General features: G+C 45.3%; 1 protein-coding gene across 1 annotated transcript in view; it reads right to left on the bottom strand.

Annotated features, from left to right (window-relative positions):
• Positions 1 to 21775, bottom strand: part of UPP2 (uridine phosphorylase 2) — a 68735-nt gene extending 46960 nt beyond the window's left edge. The window contains exon 1 of the mRNA XM_075317244.1: positions 21690 to 21775. Coding sequence (XP_075173359.1) covers positions 21690 to 21742 — 53 coding nt within the window. The 5' untranslated portion in view covers positions 21743 to 21775. The remainder of the gene's footprint in view (positions 1 to 21689) is intronic.
• Between the last annotated feature and the right edge of the window lie 4461 nt (positions 21776 to 26236).

Raw genomic sequence — 26236 nt, 5'->3', positions numbered from 1 at the left:
CTTCTTCAACCGGACACCACCGACTGCCTGTCAACCGTGACAATCTCTGATTGTAGACTTATGATTCTGAACAATGGTGATCCAGTGCTTTCCTACAGTATAACAGATCCTCCCCAATGTACAATGATGATTCTTATGCGGGCATCACACGGTACGATCTATCGTGCGATTGTATGAGCGATCGTACCCGCCCCCGTCGTTTGTGCGTCACGGGCAATTAGTTGCCTGTGGCGCACAAAGTCGTTAACCCCCCCGTCACACGTACTTACCTCCCAGGCGACGTTGCTGTGGTTGGCGAACATCCTCTTCCTGAAGGGGGAGGGACGTTCGGCCTCACAGCGACGTCACACAGCGGCCGCCCAATAGAAGCGGAGGTGCGGAGATGAGTGGGACGTAAACATCCCGCCCACCTCCTTCCTTCCGCATTGCCGGCAGGACGCAGGTAAGCTGTGTTCGTCGTTCCCGGGGTGTCACACGGAGCGATGTGTGCTGCCACGGGAACGATGAACAACCTGATGGTCGATTTTTTGAAAGTGAGCGACGTGTCAACGATGAACGAGAAGGTGAGTGTTTCTGCTCGTAGCTGTCACACGCTACGATATATCAGACGATGCCGGATGTGTGTCACTACCGACGTGACCCCGACGACATATCGCCCGATATATCGTACCGTGTGACGCCCGCATTAGGCATCAGGTTCACTAACTAAAAAGCTTCCTGACTTCTAGTAACAATGTTACAGGAAGAGGTTTGTGAAATCCATAGGTCTTTCCACTCTCGGTCATTCAACCTATATAGGAATGTGGTGGGTGCAACAAATGTCAAATCTGCTAAATTTATAGGGCATTACCTATACTTATCACTTATGGTATCTTTATGTAATAATCTGCTCCAAATTCAGTAAATTAGGGCATATATTAGGTAAGCTTTCATGACATTTATTTTGGTGCCCACCATCTTCTTCGGCTTCCATCGCCTGCTCATGTTGTGCCTCTTTCACACGTGATGTGAAGTGACAATTTAGTGATCTGATGTGATTCTGGGACCTGTGGTACCATATCGCCTAGCAGCTTGAGTTAACTTTTGTCATTGATTTCTGCTGTTAACCTTGGACAGCGCTGCTGTCTATTTAAGATACTGAATGCCTTTTCCCTGTAGCCAGTTATTAAGTTCAGCTTGCCCTGATCTATATACCTTCTCTTTGCCCCTTGGGTGCTGTTTTGATTATCCTGTTTTCTGACCTTGGCTTGTATTCTGACCACCCGCTTGCTTCCCTGATCTGTACCTGACTTTGAGCTTCTGTTAACAACCCCATGTGACGAGCCTCAAGCTAGCTCCACTCGCCAGCATCCTACTCTGTGGCCCCATATCAGAAATCTCTGTGCAAGTCCAAATACTTATACAGGGGTTAATGGGGGAAGGATAAGAAAGCCCCTGTGATCTGGTAGATGGAGTGGCTATCACTAAGTTCATTCATGAAAGCCCTATTATAGAGGTTGCCCACCTTTTGTAGGTCATCAATGCCGGATCGGCTTTGGTCCAACACCCAGCACCCAGCTGATCAGCTGTGCTTGATCGGGAATGCTCAGTTCTGGAGCTGCCCTGACTTCTGATAGCAGCTCTGGCCTGGTACTGCACATCCGCCTCCCATGGGAGGCGGATGTGCAGTACCCGGCCGCGGCCACTGTCAGTTGCCGGTGGAAGCTCGGAACTGAGCCTTTCCAGGTGCCTGCTACCGTCGCCAGCACTGAGAACAGCTGATCAGCGGGGGGTGCTGCGTGTCGGACCCCAGCCGTTCAGACATTGATCTCCTATCCTAAGGGTCGGCTATCACTGCACCAATGAGAGGAGCCATCCTGAGAGTACGAGTGCATGCTCTGTTCAACTCCAAGACTTTTTCCAGGAGAGATGGAGCCCCTTACGTCAATCATCTCCTGGCAAAACTTTAATTTTGTTGTCCCCAATATAACATTTCCAACACAGCCACCAACTGCCATGAATTTTTATTAGTATTGATCTTATCATTTGGGCAAAAGAGACCTCTATGGGCCTCCCTTGCCTACAGGGCCCAAGTTGTGGGACAAAATACATGCGCTCATACAAATCAGCCAAGAGAGGCACAATAGTACCCCACTTGGGTTGTAACCTGCATGAATAATAATCTAGGCCTAGAGTCTATGTGAGACTCTAAGGAAAAGGGGAGAAAGTGTTCAGGGCACAGTGTAAACCTCCTGGAAACCAGCGCCCACAGAAGGTTTTCAATACATAGCAACAAGATTCTCTAGCATTGGATGGAGCACCGGCTTCCGATCGCGTCATCAGGGGCGCAAGTGACCTAAAAGGGGGCAATGGGATAAATCGAAAAAATTCTGAATCCCATGAAAGCTAGCTGTAAAATTTGTTGATGTAGGTCTTTTTTGAGTAAGAGGAGAGGTCTATAGGAGCCTCTAAGACACATGGGCCATGTGACTGCTCCTTCTACAGCCCCAATGCTGCACCCCTGCTATGATTGCATTAAAACATGCCCTAACACAGAGGTCTCCATATTTTGGTTTCCTGGATGTTGCTATACAGAGGTCCAAAAGTTTGAGACCACTGCTCTAAAGAATAGACAATGGGTATCATATATGAAACCATTGCAAGCAAGAGCTGGAAACCTTGCCCTTCTCTAATTCTGATAAGTTCCTATGGGCGACATTTACGATTTTCGCTGGCCCTAGATTTCATGCCTAAAGGGGGCTTTACACGCAACGACATCGCTAACGAGATGTCGTTGGGGTCACAGAATTCATGATGCACATCCGGCATCGTTAGCGACGTCATTGTGTGTGAAACGTATGAACGACCGCTAACGATCAAAAATACCTTATCGTTGATCGTTGACATGTCGTTCTAATCCCAAATATCGTTGATGGTGCTGGACGCAGGTTGTTGGTCGTTCCTGAGGCAGCACACATCGTTACGTGTGACACCCCAGGAACAACGAACAACACCTTACCTGCGTCCTCCGGCAACGAGGTGGGCGTCACTTTCTTTCGGCTGCTCTCCACCCCTCCGCTTCTATTGGACGGCTGCCGTGTGACGTCACTGTGACACCGCACCGCACCGACGGGGGCGGGTGCTTTCACGAGCAACATCGCTAGCGATGTCGCTGCATGTAAAGCAGCCTTTAGGCTTAATGTTTTAAGGATTTTCTTTTTCATTAAGTTGGAAGATTTATGAAACTGACTTATAGAAAAATGGTCTGTGTTACCCATAGCAACCAATCATACTTCAGCTTTCATTTTTATATAGTGCGCTGAAAAATGAAAGCATCCCTGTGATTGGTTGCTAGGGGCAACAAAGAGTTTTTATTTTAGACAGTTTTCATAAATCTTCCCTCATTTGTCCATTAGTCACATGTCAGTACAACACAAATACCTGTCCGTTTTACACGTGACCGGATCAATACCCCCCGAGGATCATAACCTTAACAGATTACACAACTGGCAATTCAAAAGGTCAATTACCTTAAAATAAAGCCAATGGCACCGTCACCGCTCCTCCTCACACACATTCTGTTTACCAGTTTTACAAATGTTTTTTAGATGTTTCCTGGTGTTGCTGTCATCTGGGAATTGAAAAAATATATAAACATTCAATATATATATATATATATATATATATATATATATATATATATTGAATGTTTATATATATATATAATATATATGATATATATATCCAGTGCCTACAAGTAGTATTCAACCCCCTGCAGATTTAGCAGGTTTACACATTCGGAATTAACTTGGCATTGTGACATTTGGACTGTAGATCAGCCTGGAAGTGTGAAATGCAGCAAAAAAGAATGTTATTTCTTTTTTTATTTTTTTTTTAAATTGTGAAAAGTTTATTCAGAGGGTCATTTATTATTCAACCCCTCAAACCACCAGAATTCTGTTTGGTTCCCCTAAAGTATTAAGAAGTATTTCAGGCACAAAGAACAATGAGCTTCACATGTTTGGATTAATTATCTCTTTTTCCAGCCTTTTCTGACTAATTAAGACCCTCCCCAAACTTGTGAACAGCACTCATACTTGGTCAACATGGGAAAGACAAAGGAGCATTCCAAGGCCATCAGAGAGAAGATCGTGGAGGGTCACAAGGCTGGCAAGGGGTACAAAACCCTTTCCAAGGAGTTGGGCCTACCTGTCGCCACTGTTGGGAGCATCATCCGGAAGTGGAAGGCTTATGGAACTACTGTTAGCCTTCCACAGCCTGGACAGCCTTTGAAAGTTTCCACCCGTGCCGAGGCCAGGCTTGTCCAAAGAGTCAAGGCTAACCCAAGGACAACAAGGAAGGAGCTCCGGGAAGATCTCATGGCAGTGGGGACATTGGTTTCAGTCAATACCATAAGTAACGTACTCCACCGCAATGGTCTCCATTCCAGACGAGCCCGTAAGGTACCTTTACTTTCAAAGCGTCATGTCAAGGCTCGTCTACAGTTTGCTCAGGATCACTTGGAGGACTCTGAGACAGACTGGTTCAAGGTTCTCTGGTCTGATGAGACCAAGATCGAGATCTTTGGTGCCAACCACACACATGACGTTTGGAGACTGGATGGCACTGCATATGACCCCAAGAATACCATCCCTACAGTCAAGCATGGTGGCGGCAGCATCATGCTGTGGGGCTGTTTATCAGCCAAGGGGCCTGGCCATCTGGTCCGCATCCATGGGAAGATGGATAGCACGGCCTACCTGGAGATTTTGGCCAAGAACCTCCGCTCCTCCATCAAGTATCTTAAGATGGGTCATCATTTCATCTTCCAACAAGACAACAACCCAAAGCACACAGCCAAGAAAACCAAGGCCTGGTTCAAGAGGGAAAAAATCAAGGTGTTGCAGTGGCCTAGTCAGTCTCCTGACCTTAACCCAATTGAAAACTTGTGGAAAGAGCTCAAGATTAAAGTCCACATGAGACACCCAAAGAACCTAGATAACTTGGAGAAGATCTGCATGGAGGAGTGGGCCAAGATATCTCCAGAGACCTGTGCCGACCTGATCAGGTCTTCTAAAAGACGATTATTAGCTGTAATTGCAAACAAGGGTTATTCCACAAAATATTAAACCTAGGGGTTGAATAATAATTGACCCACACTTTTATGTTGAAAATTTATTAAAATTTAACTGAGCAACATAACTTGTTGGTTTGTAAGATTTATGCATCTGTTAATAAATCCTGCTCTTGTTTGAAGTTTGCAGGCTCTAACTTATTTGCATCTTATCAAACCTGCTAAATCTGCAGGGGGTTGAATACTACTTGTAGGCACTGTATATATATACCAAATCGAAATCTTAGGTGTATGACCATTGTTAGCTCTGTTACTAAACTATATGATACATAGGAGTGAGCAAAAGTTTTAGGCAGATATGCAAAAATTCTGCAAAATAAAAATGCTTTAATAAATAGAAGAAATAATAGTTTTGTTTTAATCAATTAACAAAATGCAAAGTAAATAAACAAAAGAGAAATCTAAATCAAATCAATATCTGGTGTGACCGCCCTTCTTCTAGGCACACTTGTAGGATTACGGTGTGTGAGTATTCAATTATACCAAACACGTGATAATGATCATCATATTCATATGTAGGTTGAAACACAGTTTTGAACTGAGACAGGAACAGCTTTGTAGGAGGCTCAAAACTTATTCTGTAGCAGTGCAGTGACCCCAAATATACAACCAATGTCACTAAGAACAATCTTCAGTATAAAGACAAGGAGACCGGAAAGTGATGATATTGCCTCCACAAAGCCCTGATCTAACATCATTGAGTCTCTGCGATTACATGAGGAGACAGAAGGATTTACAGATCTGGGGCTAGTTCTACAAGATGTTTGTAACAACCTCTCTGCAGAGTTCCTTCGAAAACTGTGCAAGTACCAAGTGTACCTAGAGTATGCAAATTTCCTCTTCAGAGAGGAAGAGGACTTGATCAATGTTGCCACCTTTTGGAAGTAGCAATCCTAAGGCTATGTGCACACATTGCAGATTTGGTTGCAGCCAATCTACAACCAAATATGTATGTTCTGGCCAAAAATAACGTGTATTTACCAACATTTGGTGCGTTTGTATGAGTTTTTTCATGGTTTTCAATTGTGAAAGCGCAAGGAAACAAAATGTAGAAAGAATTGACATGCTGAATATTTTTTTCTGCAAGGAAAACATCCTGAACGTGTGTACAACACTTCAGGATTCTCAAAGACTTTGCTGGCATAAGGATATCCATGTGAAAATCTGCAAGAAAAAACAAGGCAAAAACTCACCGTGTGTACACAGCCTTAAGGCTGTGTGCGCACTTACCGGATTTTGCCGTGGATTTTTTGCGGTTTTGCTGCATGTTTCGCTGCAGAAAATGTTCATAACATCTCTGCAGTGAATCACCAGCAAAACCTATGGGCAAAAAAAATCCTGTGCGCACTAAGCGGAATTAATTTGACAGCTGCATGTTTTGCTGCGGGATTCCCGCAGCAAAAACAAGTGCATGTCAATTCTTTTCCGCACGTCGCTGCGGGATTTCACTCCATTGACTCCAATGTTAATCGTGAAATCCCGCAGGGAATAACGCAGGCAGCAAATTCTGTGCGGTTCACTGCGTTTTCCTGCGTTATTCCCTGCGGTATTTCGCGGTTTACCTCCGGTAATGTGCATCACTTGCTTGCGGTTTTGCAGGGAAGTGATGTCATTACAGGAAGAGGAAGCCGTGCAGAGTAAACACACACAGATCACACACACAGATAGACATCACAGACACATAGAACACACATAGAAAGAAAACAGAAATATAGAAAACAAAGAACGTGGGCTCCGCTGCATATTTACCTTCCAGCTGAGGTAAGCACACAGCGGCGGCCCGGTATTCTCAGGCTGGGGAGGGAGAGGGGCAGGGTTAATGTCCCCCGCCTCACTCCCCCTCCGGCAGCCGAGAATATCAGCCGCAGCTGCCCCGGCACTGTCGCATGCATTATGCGGCAGCACCAGAGTGTCCCCCGGCTCTTCCTGCCGCCGTGTAGAAGTGGCAGCAGGGTAATACAAGGGGTTAATGGTGGTGGATCACCGCCATTAACTCCAGGCTTGATCATGGCAGCGTCTATGAGACAGCTGACATGATCAACCCGTAAGTAAAGTGAATAAAACACACACCGAAAAATCCTTTATTTTAAAAAAACGAACAAGCCTCGTTCACCATTTTATTAACCCCTCCCGCACCAAAGCTCCGGCGTAATCCACAGGTCCTGCGCTGCTTACATCCAGCCGCGACTGTCACAGACACAGCGCTGAATGAATGCAGCAGACAGCAGAGGTAATTACCGGTCATTTCCCACGGCCGGTAATGTGAACTCACTGCGACCGTGGGAAATGTAGCGATCTGTCCTCTATCTATCTGTCTATCTATCCCTCTATCTATTCTTCTGTCTATCTATCTACTATCTCAGAATTAAATGACTTTTTTTTTTTTTTCAATGTGCTTTATTGCATTGAATGCAATAAAGCACATCCCAACCCGCACGCGGCAAAACCGCGGCAATACCGCGAACAATACCGCGGTGAAACCGCAGCAAACCGCATGCGGTTTTTGGGTGCGGTTTGCCGCATTTTTTTTACCGCTGGTGCGGTAATCTTTAAGAGCATGCGGAATTTTCTCAAGAAAATTCCATTTCCCAGTGCGCACATAGCCTAAAAGTCAATATCAACCCTTTATCAAGCCCTGCCATATGACTTGGTATAAAAGCCAAACCAGAATCTCAATTTGCAGACACTTGTTACTGGGTGTTGCCCCTCCTCAGAGCAGGAGTGTCACACTGCACTAGGAGAAGCTGATGTTACAAGCAATGTAACTTCAGAGTGCAGTTAGCAGGTAAACCACCAGAGGGCAATAGAGTAGTCAGAATATCGGGTAAGCAGCAGGAGATCTCGTCAATAGCACAGGGATAGGCAAATCGTGGTCAGGTGATAGTCGAAAGTTAGAAGCCGAGAAGTCACAGATACAGCCGAAGGGAGAGACGGAGGTAGGGGTGAGGAACATGGATAAAGGTCAGATGTCAGAAAGGCCAAGTACAAACAAGAGAAGAGGACAAACAGATTAGGAGTGGGATAAGACAGACAGGGAAGGATACACAGTAGACAAGAGCGAGTAGTCAGTGACCGAGACAGATGGACGAACGGAGGAGAGTACGGGTGAGAACCAGGTAGCAGGAAAGCAGGACAGATCAGGTAACTCACCAGAGCCAGAAATACACGCTGCAGAGCATAAACTATCACTGGCACTGAACCGGAGGTGTAGCACCAGGATATAGTGTCCCGGTAACCAGCTTGAGGCAGGGAGGAGTTAACCCCTTGAGATGACCAGGCTGGAGCTGGGTGAAACCACAGCGAGAGTTACCGGTATGGATCATGACAATGAGATCTGATTTGGCTGTATGAATGGCTTCTACATGGGATCTCAGGGGTAATGTTTCTCACTGTGGAGAGTGACATGCCAGTGTAAAGAGGCTTATAAGCAAAGAGGCAATTTTCATATCTAATTTCCAAGAGTACAATTTCATGGCTTATAAGCCTCCTTAAATTGGCATGTCAGGAATGGCATTCTCCATAAGGAGAAACGTTATGCCTTAGAACCCAGTCAGAAATCTCTCATACAGCCAAATTAGATCTCATGCTTTGCACTGACGAGAGGTAACACCTTTTCCTCTCTGAAGAGGCATTTAGATATTTAATTTGCCAGAAAAGCACCACATGGCTTATAAACCTCCTTACATTGGCATGTCAGGAATGTCACTCTCTACAAGGAATAACATTACCCCTTAGTGTAACTCAAAAAATTGAAGAAGGCAAAAAGTGGTCACACCAAATGTTGATTTTCGATTTATAATTCATTCATTCATTCATTCATTCATTCATTCATTCACTTAGTATTTTGTGAATTGGTTACAATAAACTATTAAAGCTTCTATTTTTTATATTCTTACTTTGCAGCATTTTTCTCACTTGCCTATACTTTTCCATTCTTCTGTATGTTTAGAATAGGTAGCATCAACCTTTTCACCTGTACAGACCTGTGATCCAGGATGGCAAGACACTTCCCTAAGAATAACATAAGTACTTATAAAAATGACAAAAGAAGTATGGCTCCCCAAGAATGTTAGTAAGCAGAATTATCACCCCTATTCCTCCTCCTTAACTCATAGGACAGGCGCCCACTTGATTAGGTTGTGCATTATAACTATTAACATCTTGGGATATTTCACGTGCACGGTGCTCCTTCACTCTCTTCTCCGAATTGGATGGCAAATCTTATGTGAAATTCTCAAAAATTACACAAAAATGGATGTGGATGGGAGCTCCATGTAGAAGTTTCTCCTTGTTGATTAGGATATTCTATTTTTAAGAATATCAAATACACCCTTAGGGGCACTTTGCACACTGCGACATCGCAGGCCGATGCTGCGATGCCGAGTGCGATAGTCCCCGCCCCCGTCGCAGCAGCGATATGTGGTGATAGCTGGCGTAGCAAAAATTATCGCTACGCCAGCTTTACACACACACTCACCTGCCGTGCGACGTCCCTGTGGTCGGTGACCCGCCTCCTTGTTAAAGGGGCGGGTCGTGCGCCGTCACTGCGACGTCACACGGCAGGCGGCCAATCAAAGCGGAGGGGCGGAGATGAGCAGGATGTAAACATCCCGCCCACCTCCTTCCTTCCGCATAACCTACGGAAGCCGCGGTGACGCCGGTAGGAGATGTTCCTCGCTCCTGCGGCTTCACACACGGCGATGTGTGCTGCCGCAGGAGCGAGGAACAACATCGGACCGTGCGTCGGCGTAATTATGAATTACGCCGACGCTGCACCGATGATACGATTACGACGCTTTTGCGCTCGTTAATCGTATCATCTAGGCTTTACACACTGCGATGTCGCATGCGATGCCGGATGTGCGTCACTTTCAATTTGACCCCATCGACATCGCACTTGCGATGTCGCAGTGTGCAAAGTGCCCCTTAGGCCGGTGTCACACTTGCGAGTGCCTCGCGTGTGAGTCTCGCGGTGCATCAACCGGCACGGACTCACACTCTCCTCACAGGAGCGGGTCGGTTACATGCATCTTTATGCAATCGACCCACTCCTTTGAGGAGAGTGTGAGTCCGTTCCGGGTGATGCACCGCGAGACTCACGCAATATACACGCGAGGCACTCGCAAGTGTGACACTGGCCTTACGGTGGCGTTACACGGTACGATATATCGTGCGATATGTCGTCGGGGGTCACGGAATTCGTGACGCACATCCGGCATCGTTAGAGTTGTCGTACCGCGTGACACCTCCGAACGACTGTGAACGAGCAAAAATACTCACCTTATCGTTTCTCGTTGACACGTCGTTCGTTTCCATAATGTCGTTCCTTCTTCTGCGCGCCGGTTGTTTGTCGTTCCCGTGGCAGCACACATCGCTACGTGTGACACCACGTGAACGACGAACAACAACTTACCTGCATCCCGCCGGCAATGAGGAAGGAAGGAGGTGGGCGGGATGTTACGTGCCGCTCATCTCCGCCCCTCCGCTTCTATTGGCCGGCCGCTGTATGACGTCGTTGTGACGCCAAACGTCCCTCCCCCTTCAGGAAGAGGATGTTCGCTGCCCACAGCGACATCGTTAGGGAGGTAAGCACGTGTGACGGGGGTTTAACGACTTTGTGCGACACGGGCAATTGCCCATGACGCACAAACGACGGGGGCGGGTGCGATCGCTCATGCGATCGCACGATAAATCATTGCGTGTAATGCCACCCTTAATGTGAAGATGGGAACTCTCTTCCCGTAGATGACTTCCTCCGCAGTCAGTAAGAACTGATGAAACGCTTCGTTTTACAGATTTTGACCAGCGATGATTCCTGGCATTGGATGAAGGATGCCTCTAAAGATAAACTTGAGACCAGTTTGGCTCACAGTTAGGTTGTGTGTACAATATACAGCATATTGTCTCATTATTTTTCATGAAAAGACAGATGAATCTTCTCCGTGTTAATTAAAGACATCGTAAAGCGCTGACTGGGGAGCCGCCGCCGAGGCCTAGTTAGGTAAACACTTCTGTGCAGAGGAACTGCCTATAGGAATAGATGTTTATTAATCTACTGCTAACAGCCATTATTACAGGTTCCCTCCATCCGTTCCTTTGCTGGGGGACATCTTTTTTTCCCACCTAGTTCATTAAATCTTCTGTCATAATTTGTTCGCTAAGTGACCCCTTCTTGCAGACCTAGCAGGTGCTCCTGTAATTACCGCTTCCTTCAGATCATGTCCCACAGATGGCGAATCCTATACATTTCCTTCTCATTAGTGCTCACCACCTTTATAGTGTATGAAGATAAAGGAGACCGGGGGCTTATTCTCATATGTCAGAATGGAAATCATTAAATTGTGATGGAACATTGTCTATGTCTCCATTACATGTATGTGCACACTATCCGGAGTGCCAGCATTATGGATGCAGTGTGTTGTCTCTTCCGGAGACACTAGTGTCCTGTGCGGGAGAACGCACTGTACGTACCCACGATCCGGATTACGGACACAGCTTGTATTCGCTGTGTTCTCCCAATCAGTACACCCATTTCTCTGCAAGAGTAAGTTGACATGCTGCAGCTTGAAAACCTGCAACGCATGTCAGTTAACGGAACATCTAAAGAAGCACAGTGGGAAGGAGATTTCTATAAATCCCATCCACTGTGTTCGTACTGTACAATGCAGCGTTTTGGACACAGGGAAAACAAGATGCGTTCAAAACACTGATAACACTGATTGTGTGCACTCACACTTTGACAACCATGTTAACACAAGCACAAAGAACAATATGAATTTAATCTCCCTAGTAAATTCATTAGGAATAGGATGCCAGCTATAGCTTCTCTATACCGGCCTGGTTAGGGGTTGGGATCTATACTTACTTGTGGTTGTAGTAATTTGTTTTGTCAGCGGTTGTAGTGTTAACCATTGCTGTCCTTTTGTTGCTGCCTTACTTCTCTTGCTTTTCTCCTTAGTTTTTTTCTGTCTGTTCCTGATAGTTTGCAGTGTGTTTGAGTTTTTTTTTTTTTTTCCTGTTTGTCTTTATCTCTGTTATCATTACTCTCCTCCCACTTCCTTCCCTGGTGGGGTGCAACAGATTAGTTCTAATCAGGAGAATACTAAAGTATGGGACTGCAGCATCTCCTCAATCAGAGGTAATCTGGAGGTGAGGGATAGCCTAGGGTCCTCTAGTGTGAGGGATGTATAGGAGCCCCCTGTCCCTCGCTATCCATACAGTCACATCATGACAAATAGCTTATATACATGATACAGTAAATTCTTAGATCGTTGGAACAAAACCTCCAGTGACAAATATTAGCATTGGTTATTTCTTGGCTCATCGCTGCCACAAAATCTAAAATACTGGGGATATCACAACATGAGACATTGGGGTTGGGATTCTGTCCAGCACATGTGCCAGGAAAATGTCACATTGGATGTATGCCAAAAATTCTGATTGTCATGCAATGGGCAGGTAGTATTACATTAAGGCTGGGGCCACATGGAGATTAAGTGCGAGTGCTCGCATGAAACTTGGCTCACGTTCGCAGCGGGAGCCGAGTGTCATGAGACTGTGGTCCGATCCTGCGATCAGACCACAGCTACGGAAAGGAGGGCCGACGCTGCGGAGGGGAGGGATTTATCTCCCCATCTCCTCCGTTGCCGGTTGATGCGAGAATCTCATTATACTCCACTGTAATGCAAGGGCAATGAGACGTTTCTCTCGCCCGATAGATTTGAATGGGTGCAAGTGAAACAGGATCGCATTCCACCTGTAGCATGCTGCGACTGTTTTCTCAGTCCGATTAGGGTTGAGAAAAAAATTGCCCATGGGAGCGACCCCATAGAGTAATATTGGTGCCAGATTTTTTATTGCATTCCACTTGCTCTGTATTACTTGCCGTGTGTGCTGACCCTAATATAAAGGAATCCATAAACCCTTTGGGAATGTATGCCTTCACAGAGGTACAAACAAGCAAACACTGCATGTTGTTGCATTGGTTTGTATACTATCGCAGTCACAGCAGTTTGCACCTATTCACATTTGTCTTCTTTGGCCAGTTTTTTTCTTATAGTAATTTTTCAAGAAGGCTCAGTTTGGAAACATCAAGAAGATCAATAACCAATTTCCTCCTAGTCCCTTATGTGGGAAACTGTGATCTCTTGGTATATGTCAGATTTTCCTGTATTAACACCTTGATCTTTTCATCAACAATAACCTCCAGAAAGTTTTTACCCTCACATTTACTTTCAGCGCATTCTGTGATATTGTTACCCTGTAGGATCACACCGGAGATGATGGCATTTGTTCTCGTTAATCGTTAACCTGGTGTTTTTTTATAGGCAGGACAGCGTATAGACTTAAAGCGCAAAAGCCAATAAATCTAATGCACATAAAGAACTAATCGCACTTCAATCCTCCAAACTAATCAACGGGGGTACAAATTAGTTCAAATATGCAATTGCAATGTAATTGGGTCCAGCAGAGATGGAGTGTGTGCAGAGCTGGGAACTAATCCTTTGTGTAAAGTCACTTTCTTGGTGTCCAGGTGTGCACTTAATAACAATATAAGCTTATTGCAAGGAACCAGGGAATGAATTAATGAGGTCGAGCTGCCGGCGTTGGAAACTTTATTTTTCCTTTGAGCTCTGTTATTATTGGAAATTTTGTAAGTTTTCAAAACAATAGTGATAGTAAAGTCTGAGCGCCTGCGGACTGGAAGATATTACCTCCGCTTTTTTACTTCCTATTCAGGATTTACTTCATATACCGTTCAATATAAATGAGAAGATAATATCGGTCTGCGGAGTAACTTTGAAGTTTCTCTTGATAAGTCCTAACTGATCCGGTCATTTTTAATAGTCTAATCGTTGCACCGAGGAGATATTGCATTTTCCTTTTTTTTTTTAAACTGAGACTGGTTGCATTTCTCCAGTAAATGTGGCACTAGTAAGAAGTTGCAGTGAAGGGTGAACCTGGTTGTTCACAATGCACAGGTATCTGAGGACCCAGTGTCATGGTTCCGATTTGTGGAGCATCTTGTGCTCTGTGATGTTCTGCCATGCTCTCCTGCAGAGCCGGTACTTGCCTGTTCCATTGTGCAGAGCGTTTTGCAGGTTGAGATGCTCTGCTGTTTGTCTTGAGCACCTGTGGACAAGTTGTTTCTTAGCACTGGGTCCTACTCTGGGGTTATGAGGGGTTTCCTCACATGCTCCTCATTCTGGGTGATTGCTCTGCTTCATTAGGGAGCATGTTCTCCCGGAACGTCTCTAGTCGTATTTCCTGGTTCCGCAGTAAGTGCTTTTGGCTCCTGTTTGTGTACAGTTATCTCTGATCTTGGCTTCTTGATCCTGGACTGTTGTTGACTCTGCTCTGTCCACCCCCCCCTGACTTTAGCAGTTTCATAAAGAAGTCGGGGATCAGTGCCGCGCTTATCACCATTCAATCCAAAGGATAATTTTCCAAGTCATTTATTAGGAAGCATGAACAAGTCTACACGTTTCAGGGGTCTCTGCCCCCTTCCTCAGGACAATGCAACAATGACACAGAAGATTTTGCAGGCAAAACTCATGCATGGATATAAATACCTTAAGTCCTATACATCATGGTCCATATACGTCATAGGACCACCCACTGGTTTGAAAAAAATCAGCGGGAACCACATATAGTTAAATAAACAACGTCATACATTGCACAACATCCAAAATAAGTAGACTTTGTCGTTACCTCCTGGCTTCTGACCTCAGACGTTCTCCTGATCACATCTCCTCTTGCTCCCTTTTTCCTATCCATACTCTCCTGGAATCCTGACCCTCAGCCTGTATCTTGACCTCATCTCTGCCTGTTCCCTGTGTCCTGTCATGTCCTCCTGGTTTCTGATCCCGGCTTGTCTGACTACCTCTCCGTTCACACTACACGCAAGTAGTATCTGGCGCCACCTAGTGACTAGCATCATACTATGCCACATAGTGTTGACCATCACACCCAAGTGGTGCCACTCCGCACTCCATTACTCCACCTTCACCAGCCTGAACTGTTGGCACATTACGGCAAGGGTTTAACGATTGATGGACCTCTCGACAAATTCTGATCATCAAATCAGCATTCCGCACTGGAAATTTGGACTCTTTTCAATGTTTTCCATTGCTTGTTAATACAATTTAGATTCTCTTTGCCCCGTAGAGTATATCTTTCTTGTTTTTTTAGGCAGCAATGGCACTGGAATTGGTCATCTGTTGTTATAGACTGTCCGTGAAAAAGAACAATGAGTTGACGTGCTTGACTTTCCACCGTCTCTTCATCAGAACGATTATTCACATTCACCTCTGACATCTTTTATCAACGAACACAGAATCACCTTTAGTTGGGTGTTCGTATAATTTTTGGTATACTCTCAACACCATTATAAGAGAAAGCACCGTATGGTTGGTGGTTTTTGAAATATTGGCTCTGGCTAGCTTAGAACCAATAACTATGCTTCATGCTGTCAATGGTGCACTGTGCTTGATAGCTGGGTAACTCTTAATGGAGTAGCCACAGGAAGGCTTAGGGCCAGCCACTCATCTAACAGATCCCAAGGGTTGAACTGATCTTCACACTTAAACCACTGTACAGGGCTCTGGACTAACACCGGGGCCCCTGGTTTGGGATCACAGAGTAGCTACTGACTGGTAGAGTGGGCTGGCAGGTGATTGTCAGAAATCAGAGTTAAAGCAGGGGTTCAGGAACAAGAACAGAATCATCAGGTAGAAGAATAATCTGAACAAGAGCAAAGTGATCAAACAGTGGACAGGTACTAAATAACCAAACTAAACCAGAGCAAGCATAAACTATAACTGGCATCTTAAGTATGATGTGGTGCTGTCCAATTGGACCCATCAGAAGCTATTTACACTTGTTGGACAGCACACACACCAATACTGTCAGACAGGTTGACTCTAAAGGTCAAAGCTACACTAGCATCCCTGGCTTGACAGACCCAGCACCACCCAGATCTTCTGGTCCTCATGTCTCCTATTCTATATCCTATAGAATACCTAGGCAATGTATACAATGCTGGAAATGGGTCATCAAAGTATGAAACACATCAGATGTTCACACATTTCCTAGTCATTCTATAGAATACCTAAATGACAAACAGGCAGAGTGTAGAATACTACAGGGGTGGTCCGTCCAAAAGTAGGTGGACAGCCAGGCAGCATTTTGAACCAACTCAATGCAAGATCACAATTCAGTGTTTGTCAAAGGGGCTTGCTCAAGGTTCAAGATGTTCCTGACCACAAAATACCTCTTTGATCTGCTGCTACTGCTCAGTCCACAGGAAGTGGCCAAGGATTTTTGAGGTGTGTGTGCAAGACTAAGTGCCAAACTAACAAATACCTTTGCGTTAAAAAAAAAAGATGAAGTGCAATTCAAAATGCCATTCTAGCCTCCCGTGCTGCAACAAATAGTCAGGAATGACACTTCTGATTCCTTTTTTTTTTCCCAGCCAAGATATCCTGTTGTTCATTTTGCATTTGTTCTTTCATGGTTTTGACTGTTTGTTACTAAGCGGGGTTTACACGCAATGACATCGCTAACGAGATGTCGTTGGGGGGTCACGGAATTCGTGACGCACATCCGGCCTCGTTAGCGACGTTGTTGCGTGTGACACCGCAGGAACGACCGTTATCGATCAAAAAACACTCACCATATCGTTGATTGTTGTCCAGTCGTTCCTATCCCGATTATTGTTGCAGGACGCAGGTTGTTAGTCGTTCATGCGGCAGCACACATCGATATGTGTGACACCGCAGGAACAAGGAACAACATCATACCTGCGGCCGCACGCAATGAGGAAGGAAGGAGGTGGGCGGGATGTTCGTCCCGCTCATTTCCGCCCCTCCGCGTCTTTTGGGTGGCCGCTTCGTGACGCCGCTGTGACGCCGCACGAACTGCACCCTTAGAAAGGAGGCGGTACCCCGGCCACAGCGACGTCGCTAGGCAGGTAAGTATAGTGTGACGGATGTTCGCGATGATGTGCGCCACGGGCAGCAATTTGCCCGTGACGCACAACCAACGGAGGCGGGTACGCTCGCTAGTGATATCGCTTGCGATATCGCTGCGTATAAAGCCCGCTTAATAGTCAGGAATGACACTTCTGTTTCTTTGTGTTTTTTCCCAGTAAAGATATCCTGTTGTTCATTTAGGATTTCTTCTTTCATTAGTTTTTTTGACTGTTTGTTACTAAAGACTTTTCCAATCTGGGCATTATATCAGACTTTGCCTGAGCAGCTCTTGTCATTCTTTATAATATCTAGACATTTTATGGAATGGCTAACTTTTCCAATCTAGGCACCTAGACATTTTATGGAATGGCTAACTTTTCCAATCTAGGCACCTAGACATTTTATGGAATGGCTAACTTTTCCAATCTAGGCACCTAGACATTTTATGTAATGGCTAACTTTTCCAATCTAGGCACCTAGACATTTTATGGAATGGCTAACTTTTCCAATCTAGGCACCTAGACATTTTATGTAATGGCTAACTTTTCCAATCTAGGCACCTAGACATTTTATGGAATGGCTAACTTTTCTAATCTGGGCACCTAGACATTTTATGGAATGGCTAACTTTTCCAGTCTAGGCACCTAGACATTTTATGGAATGGCTAACTTTTCCAATCTGGGCACCTAGACATTTTATGGAATGGCTAACTTTTCCAATCTAGGCACCTAGACATTTTATGGAATGGCTAACTTTTCCAATCTGGGCACCTAGACATTTTATGGAATGGCTAACTTTTCCAATCTGGGCATTATATCACACTTTGCCTGAGCAGTTCTTATCATTCTTTATAATACCCAGACATTTTATGTAATGCCTAGGAAAAGTATAGAACAATGCAGATATTTCAAACCTTGCCTGAAAATAACAGGGATTGTATACATTGTCTAGGTATCCTATAGAATGCCGGGTTTTCATACATTGCCCGTAACACACAGTATATACAATATTGCTCAGTTTATGGGCTTTGCTGTCTGTCACCATGTTATGATATCCCGTTCTACGGTATAGTTACTACATCCACAAGGCAGAGTAAATATTTTATACCAAAAATATATCATACCGTTATAATGAAAGTGTTTGACTCGTCAGCAGATAATTTACTGCATCGCTCGATTCCTTTATTCTTTAGCATTCCATGTATCCATTATTCACAGCTTACCTCCAGTGAGAATGATGGCCGAGTATGGCGGCTGTCACCGGAGAATCAGTGATGTCATTACCGCCACAGCACACGTTTGCTAACAGCTTGGAGAATATCACAGTCTCCCACTGGGGGATTATTTGATGCTAAAATATATGATATGATTGATGGGTCGGTGTCATACTCCGCATGTCAGAAGTGTTCTTCACATATTAATGGTCCTTCAGTCACAATCCTGAGTATTGCGGTACAAACACCTGTCAGTATTTATCTTGATTTAAGCTGCAAAATTACTCACATTTTATTTATTTTGAGATCAGTAAGCAACGCAGTTCTCGGGATTTCTTGACTTTCCTGACACCAGGGCTGCAGAGAACATCATTTCATCTGATGGGACCAACAGACCCCAGGTGAGCAGCAGCAAATACGTCTCTGGCCAGGTGTGTCCATCAGATATTCATCAAAACTAGACCTACTGAAAAGGGTTATTCCCAGCCCAAATTTATAGCGTATCCACATGCTATGCAATCAATGTCTAGTTAGTAGATATGTAGGTCGCACCAATGGGAACTGCATCTATCTAAAGAACAGGGCCCCATTGCATTCTGCATTCAGTAGAAAAGTAAACACTAATACAAGTTAATGGGTGTCACAAGGAGGCTTTTTCAAGCATCACTCACTCTCAAGGTGGCGTTAGGATCTGGGGAAACTTCAGATTCTGGCACTCTGCCTGCTAACTTCCTTGATATCTGTGATCAGCACAGGCAGACTTGCGCATTGACTCACAGACCTGTAGTTCATAGGCAGGTTAGCAAGAGTTAATCTCTGCTGGTCTGCTTGTTAATCTCCTTGGTCACATGCTGTGGAGAGCCAGTCACATTCGCTCTCCTCCTATATATGCTGGCAGGATGGTTTTTATTTTGCCAGCTATAGCTTGACTATTCTGGCCTGGAGAGGTGGATTTATCTAGACTTATTTTGTTGCTTCATTACTTCTCTTGCTTTTCCCTTTACTTTCTGTTTATTCCTGAGAGTGTGCAGTGTAAATGAGTTTCTGTTATCCCTATCTCATCTATGTTTCCATCACACTCCTGCCCCTTCCTTCCCTGGAGGGAGGAGAAAAACAGATTAGCTTCAGGAGTATAGTAAGGCACAGGACTCTGGATTCTCCACCATTAGGGGTAATCTAGAGGGCAGGGATAGTCTAGGGTCCCCTGGAGTGAGAGAGAGTCTTGGAGCCCCTTGTCCCTCGCTGTCACATTGTGACAATGCATATTCAACCCACCTTTACACTGAAAGCAGCATGCGTTAGGGCCCTATTCTCGAGATACTGTAGACCTGCATCTACTATCCATTTATAGCATAGCCTGTGGATATCCTACAAATGTACGAGATGGGATTATTCCTTTAATGACCAATGAATTAGGGAAGTTGTTAAAAAAAGCAAACTATATAAACATATGAGATATGAGCACACAGAGAGTGACACAAAATATGCAGGTGAGCCCTTAGTATACAGGCACATCTAAAACAGGATGCATAGTCTTTGGCCTATGGTGGGTACACAAACTTTGAACAAAATGTTCATGAAAAATCACATTATTTTGTATATATATATATATATAAAATATACACACACATAACACACATGCACACGTGCCTTCTGCTGGTCAAAAGCTGAATATCTCCCACATAATGTTCTCCATTCACCAGCAGAAGGATGGATAATATTACATACTACATGCAGACGGACATCTAACTTGCCACAAGAGGGGTACAGATAAACCAGCAGAATTGTGACACAAGGTGGAGGTTTATCTCCTTAAAGGGGCTTTACACGGTAGCGATATCGCTAGCAATTTGTAGCGATAGCGAGCGTGTAAGTACCCGCACCCGTCGTGCATGAGATTGTTTGTGATCGCTGCCGTAGCAAACATTATCGCTACGGCAGCGTCACACATACTTACCTGGTCGGCGTCGTCGCTGTGACTGCCGAACAATCCCTCCTTCAAGGGGGAGGGACGTTCGGCATCACAGCAACGTCACCGCAACGTCACTAAGCGGCCGGCCAATCAAAGCGGAGGGGCGGAGATGAGCAGGACGTAACATCCCGCCCACCTCCTTCCTTCCGCATTGTGGCCGGCGGCAGGTAAGGAGACGTTCCTCGCTCCTGCGGTGTCACACATAGCGATGTGTGCTGCCGCATGAGCGATGAACCACCTGGATAAACAACCCTTACCGATTTTTGAGTTTGGGATGACCTCTCCATGGTGAACGATTTTCACCATTTGTGAGGTCACTTAAGGTCGCTGGTCAGTGTCACACGCTGCGATATCGTTAATGACGCCGGATGTGCGTCACTAACAACTTGACCCCGACGACCAAACATTAACGATATCGCAGCGTGTAAAGCCCCCTTAAGTCCCATAAATGTATGTCCCTGGATCATGTAATTGCCATTGAAGCCCTTAAAGGTGTGAGGGGTCCCTTGCTCTCCAATAGCCTATTATAGAAGATTCATGAGTTGCAATACAAGTCACAACCTTGGCCAAGATTGGTGATAGACAGACAGACAGACAGAGGCAGCACAATAAATCTGTTCTACATAAAATGATTACTCTTTACATTAAATTTTGACGTAGAACAACATGAGCTGTGCAGATAAGTATTGATGAGTTTTACAGTAGTTCCGTTGCTCAACACTTGGGAACTTGTTAATATATTTTATTTATTTTTTTGGGGGTGGGGGGGGTGAACTCATTGAACTCCCTTACATTTGAACACACTTTGCTAGTAAGTTCATGCCCCAATCCCATGATTGTATTTTGTAAACTCATAAAGTGAAAGAGTTTATTTTTACCAAAGTGTTCAAGGTAAAACAAGTGTTTGCTTAAAGCAATCAGCAGTAGTTACACAACTGATAGAGGACACACGTGCACAATTCCTGGCTTTGCATGAAAAAAACGTGAAAAACCATTCAGTAATTATGCAACGTGTGACTCTGTTCATATCAGAAGGTGTTGGTGTTTAGTTGTAACGCCCGTGCTGGCGTCCCCACGGTGTCCTGCCACCCTCTCCAGCGGGGACGCCGGCACTCTCACTTTCCCGACTACCCAGCAATGTCTGCTCTGACCCTAATCCCTGATGCTGTCTCCTGGGGCCTGTGCACATAGGCCCCTTTCTTAAAATGCCAGTGTGTCCTGACCCAAAAGTGCCTCTCAGTATGTCTGAGAGGCAGCAGATATTTAAGGCACCTTCCCCATAAGCGAGGTGCTTGGGCAATGAGTTATATACGTTAATAGTTCTCTGGTCCCTTGTGCTGCCACTGCTGTTACTTGCTGTATGTTGTTGCTGACCTAGCTCTGTGTTTCAGTTCATATCAAGTCTGCTGCTGCACCTACCCACATCGGCGGCTTCTGCAATATCCGCTGCACCAAGTATCCTCTCTGGCCATTCCTACGATATCCGTTGCTGCTACCGCAATTATCTCCGTTACTGCTGCAACCCACCACACCAGCCGCTCCTATGAAATCCACTGCTGCTGCTTCTACAACCAAAAACTGTTTGTGTCCATGGCACCAGCGTTTGTGTCTATCGTCATCTTCTGTGGTTTTAGTGAACCTTCGGTAGCAGTTTTGACTCGCTCCTCCAGGTCAGTGATTGCTTCCTTTGGTCCAGAGGATCCCCTAACCCCGTGCTTACTCCACGAGCATTGCACTGGTTCAACGGTAAGGGTATATGCACACACGGTAGATTTGGTGCAGAACTTTTCTGCATGAAATTTGCACGTTCTGGCAGAAAAATACACAGAAAACAAGTGCTTTTTTTGGTGCTTTTTTTGGTGTGTTTTTTTCCATCCTTTTTTTATGATATGAAGTCAATGGCTGAAAGGGCTACAAAAAATGCAGGAAAAAAATGCCTCAAAAATTGCCATGCTGCAGATTTGTTTCTGCACCAAGATCTGCAAGAAAAAAAAGGCAATGAGCGCACATCACATCAGAAATCTTATAGACTTTTCTGGCTTCAATTTCTCAAAAAATGCTTAAAAATATGCATAAAATAACGCTTACTATGATTATTATTAATAAATTCGCCATGTGGCCGGAGTGAGGAAACTGACGGTACTTCCTAACAGACAAATTTGAACAGGTGAAAACTGAACCTGAAATACACTCTAATAAATAAATATACAGCTGCACTCTGAGAAACTAAGGTATGCAACTATTGAATCTAGGAATTTGGACATGTATTACTGCTAAGGAAATAAATTTAAAATTTGAGACACATAGTGCATAACAAAGGCCAGTTTTCTGTGAGCCCAGCAGCCAGCGTCAAGGCATATCTCTTATGCTGGATCCCTACCTAAATGCCTTTGAACAGCCTACAATTTTATGGGTGGGCAGGAACCTGCTAACAAGAAATTAAAAATAGCCTTAAATTGGTGGGAAGTAATGCTCAGTCAGAAGGAATGACCCAATAATCTAAAATCAGAATACTGATGGCACTTCCTAACAGACAAATGTAAACAGGTACAAACTGAACATGAAATACCCTATAACAAATACAGTGTGTCCACCCATTTCCTGTCCACCGCCATTAACTTGAGAACGGCGACAGCTATATAGAAGTGGTGTCTAGGTATAGTAAAGTAGCCATGCGCTATGCAATGAAACCACCTATAGCGCCAACTGGTGGAAAACAACGGAGTTAGCATTTTTATCTCGAAAACGGAATGAGATAGAGAAAAAAAGTGAATTACAAAGTTGTAGGGCATCATCAATTCAATACGAATCAACTTTTTGCGTACAGAAATGCTATGATTAGAACGTGTAAAACTCAGGGAAGCGATACCTCATGGAGACCTTCTTGCAAGTCATTGGTTATGGTGGCTGTGTAGAGTGGCCTCCACGCTCACCTGACCTGACCCCATTGGACTTCTTTCTGTGAGGTCATATCAAACAGCAGGTGTATGCAACCCCTCCGGTTATTCAGAAATCATTTTGGAGCTTGGTCTGGAGCGAGAAGGTGTTGTTTTCTGCTGCTGTCTACTGTTGTTTGAGGTGAAAGTTACCCCGTTGTTTAGTTACTTTCTCCTTACCTTATTTACCTCCTGTGCACCTTTTTGTGGTCCTCCTGGTGTTTGTTTTTAGTGTGTGTGAATTTTGTTGTCTTCCCTGTCTGTTATTTGCCAGTGGGTTTTGTGACTACTGTCCCATCCCGTCCCTTGGATAGTATATGTGGAGGGTGTTACATCAGGGCTTTGACAGGAGATAGGGAGATGCTGGTGGCTCAGACCTCACTACTATCAAGTGTACCTCTGGGATGAGGGAAAACTCAGGGTGCATTAGTCTAACGGCCAGTGTAGGGGTTCCCATCCAGTCACCTCTTGGTCTCCAATTTGACACTGTATTAGAGAGACCTGCCCGTTAAAGAGATCGGCAAGAGGAGAAGCCGCTGGAGATCTGCCTAGAACTAGTCATTCGAAATGCGCACTAGTCATTCGAAACGCTGCAATACCTCATCCGAACATCAGACTGTGTGAATCTTTTGACAGGCCCCCTTTAAGATCATGAAGGGGAGTTGCTGTCACGCTACCAGCCCAGGTGCATCAGCGGTGCTCGTCTTTCACTGCCCCGGCCTCCATGTCCCCTGCCCCAGACCGCTACCCTCGGGTTTCCCTGCCGACGTCACCAGCGCTCCCTACCCAGGGGTCCCAGCGTCACTCTCCGCTCTCCACTTGGGTCCCCTCCGCACTTCTGCCGGCATTTCAGCAGATCCCGGCTCCTGCACACCTGCGGTGCGCTTTAGCCTCCTCTCCCATGCTTCCTGCTCTGGCATCCAGGTCTCAGGGCTTGTGTATGCGCACTAGGGCACAGGCTTTTTCCTCTTCTTAAAAGGCAAGCATCTCTTGACCAAGATGTTCATCTGATGGCCTCTGACAGGTACTGGGTACTTAAGATATTCTTCCCCATTGTGTGGTGCTTGTTCAACATGTTCCTGTAGCTTGTCTCTCGTGCTAGTTGTTCGGATTTCCATGTGCTCTGTACTGTGTTAAATTTGTCCCTGCCTGCAGACCCTATGTGCCAGTCTTAAGGCCCCGTTATATGCAATGACGGATCTAACGATATATCGCCGGGGTCACGGATTCCGTGACACACATCCGGCATCGTTAGCGACGTCATTGCGTGTGACACCAACGAATGGCCGTTAACGATCAAAAATACTCACCTTATCGTTGATCGTTGACACGTCGTTCATTTTCAAAAAAATCGTTGATTGTTGCAGGACGGAGGTTGTTCGTCGTTCCCAAGGCAGCACACATCCCTACGTGTGACACCTTGGAAACGACGAACTACAGCTTAACTGCGGCCGTCGGCAATGAGGAAGGAAGGAGGTGGGCGGGATGTTACGGACGCTCATATCCGCCCCTCCGCTTCTATTGGGCGGCCGCTTAGTGACGTGGCTGTGACGCCGGTTCGCCGGTAACAGTGACGTCGCTAGGCAGGCAAGTCCGTGTGACGGCTCCTAATGATTTTGTGCGCCACGGGCAGCGATTTGCCCGTGACGCACAAACGACGGGGGCAGGTGCTTTCACCAGCGGTATCGCTAGCGATATCACTGCGTGTAATGCCCCCTTTAGAGCGTCCATCTTCCTGTTCCTCCTGCGAGTCTCCTCTGCCAACCAGCTACCACCAGTGCCTGCCAGCTTCAGTCCCCACCTGACCCTACCATCCTGTTCCTGTCCTGGACCTACTACCACTTGGCATGGAGACCAGAACGGGACGCTATCCAAACCGCCCGAGTCTACTCTACTACTACTACTACTACTGCACTTAGGCCCTCTGAGGTTGCGCCCAACAGTCCCTGTATAGAGGTTAGCTCGTGGTTAGCTCCCCCGGTGGAGTCCGGTGCACGGCCCTGTGGGTCCACTCCTGGACTATTGTAACATTTGCTTGGAAGGAGGTTGAACTTCATTCTTGGCCATGGCTCCATCAGGGTCGCATTCAGAGATACAGAGGTCTCGCTGATGTCCTGCCCAGGCACTGTTCCCTAAACTTGGCCTCTGATTTAGTTTTCTGTCTACTTTTTAAACTCTTGGTAATGATTAAACGCCATAAAAATAAGTTGACATTTTGAAAACACGTTTTTGGACGGAATAAAGGAATCTTCGCAAACACCAATTAGTAAACAGGCTCCATTTTACAAGGTGAAACTGACATTTCTCTCAATAGAGGGAAGTTTAGGAAAATAGCAAGCGAGTGCACAGTGACACGATACAGAAATCAGCGGAAGGTGGAGGGAACAGGTGAAAAGAGCTTGCGAGAATTATTTGTGGCAGCTACTTGGAGAGGTCAATTCATACCACATTACTCTTTTCTGGAGAAGTCTGACATTTGGTGACGAAATAATTGCTGGGAAGGAATGACCCGCACATTCATTTCCAAATCTTTAAGCACCAACTAGAGATAAAAAGCCACTACGTGCGCCTGGGGTCGTTTTTCTGACCCGTATAATTGTTACTCATGTGATAGACTGAAATGCAGCGTGCCACCGCTTAGCATTTCTAATGTCACAGCAGGTGGCATACACACATTGGCACATAATAATTATTCAATGCAACAGTGATGAATATTATACATTGGTGTCTACAAAGCCCCAATCTCCATCCACGTTACCTTCCTTTCACGACTCGCCATGAATTTATATATTGAGATCAATCTATGCTACGGTCTCATCCCCGCCTCTATGGCGCCACATGGAGTCACTGCAGTTCTGTATAATAGAGCCGCTAACACTTTGCCCTGTCAATATGATCAATATACTTGATCGCAGCAAGTAAAGTAGATAAATATTTGACACTGGTCCCCAGGCTCCATATAAAAGGAGCATATATCGTATTTTCAGGTTTGTAAGACATACTTTTTTCCCCCAAAACAAGGGGAACAAT

This window comes from Anomaloglossus baeobatrachus, chromosome 7, assembly GCF_048569485.1.
Source record: "Anomaloglossus baeobatrachus isolate aAnoBae1 chromosome 7, aAnoBae1.hap1, whole genome shotgun sequence".
NCBI classification, from domain to species: Eukaryota; Metazoa; Chordata; class Amphibia; order Anura; family Aromobatidae; genus Anomaloglossus; species Anomaloglossus baeobatrachus.
Note: the sequence above shows the minus strand (reverse complement) of the source record. Positions and strands in the feature narration are given on the sequence as shown.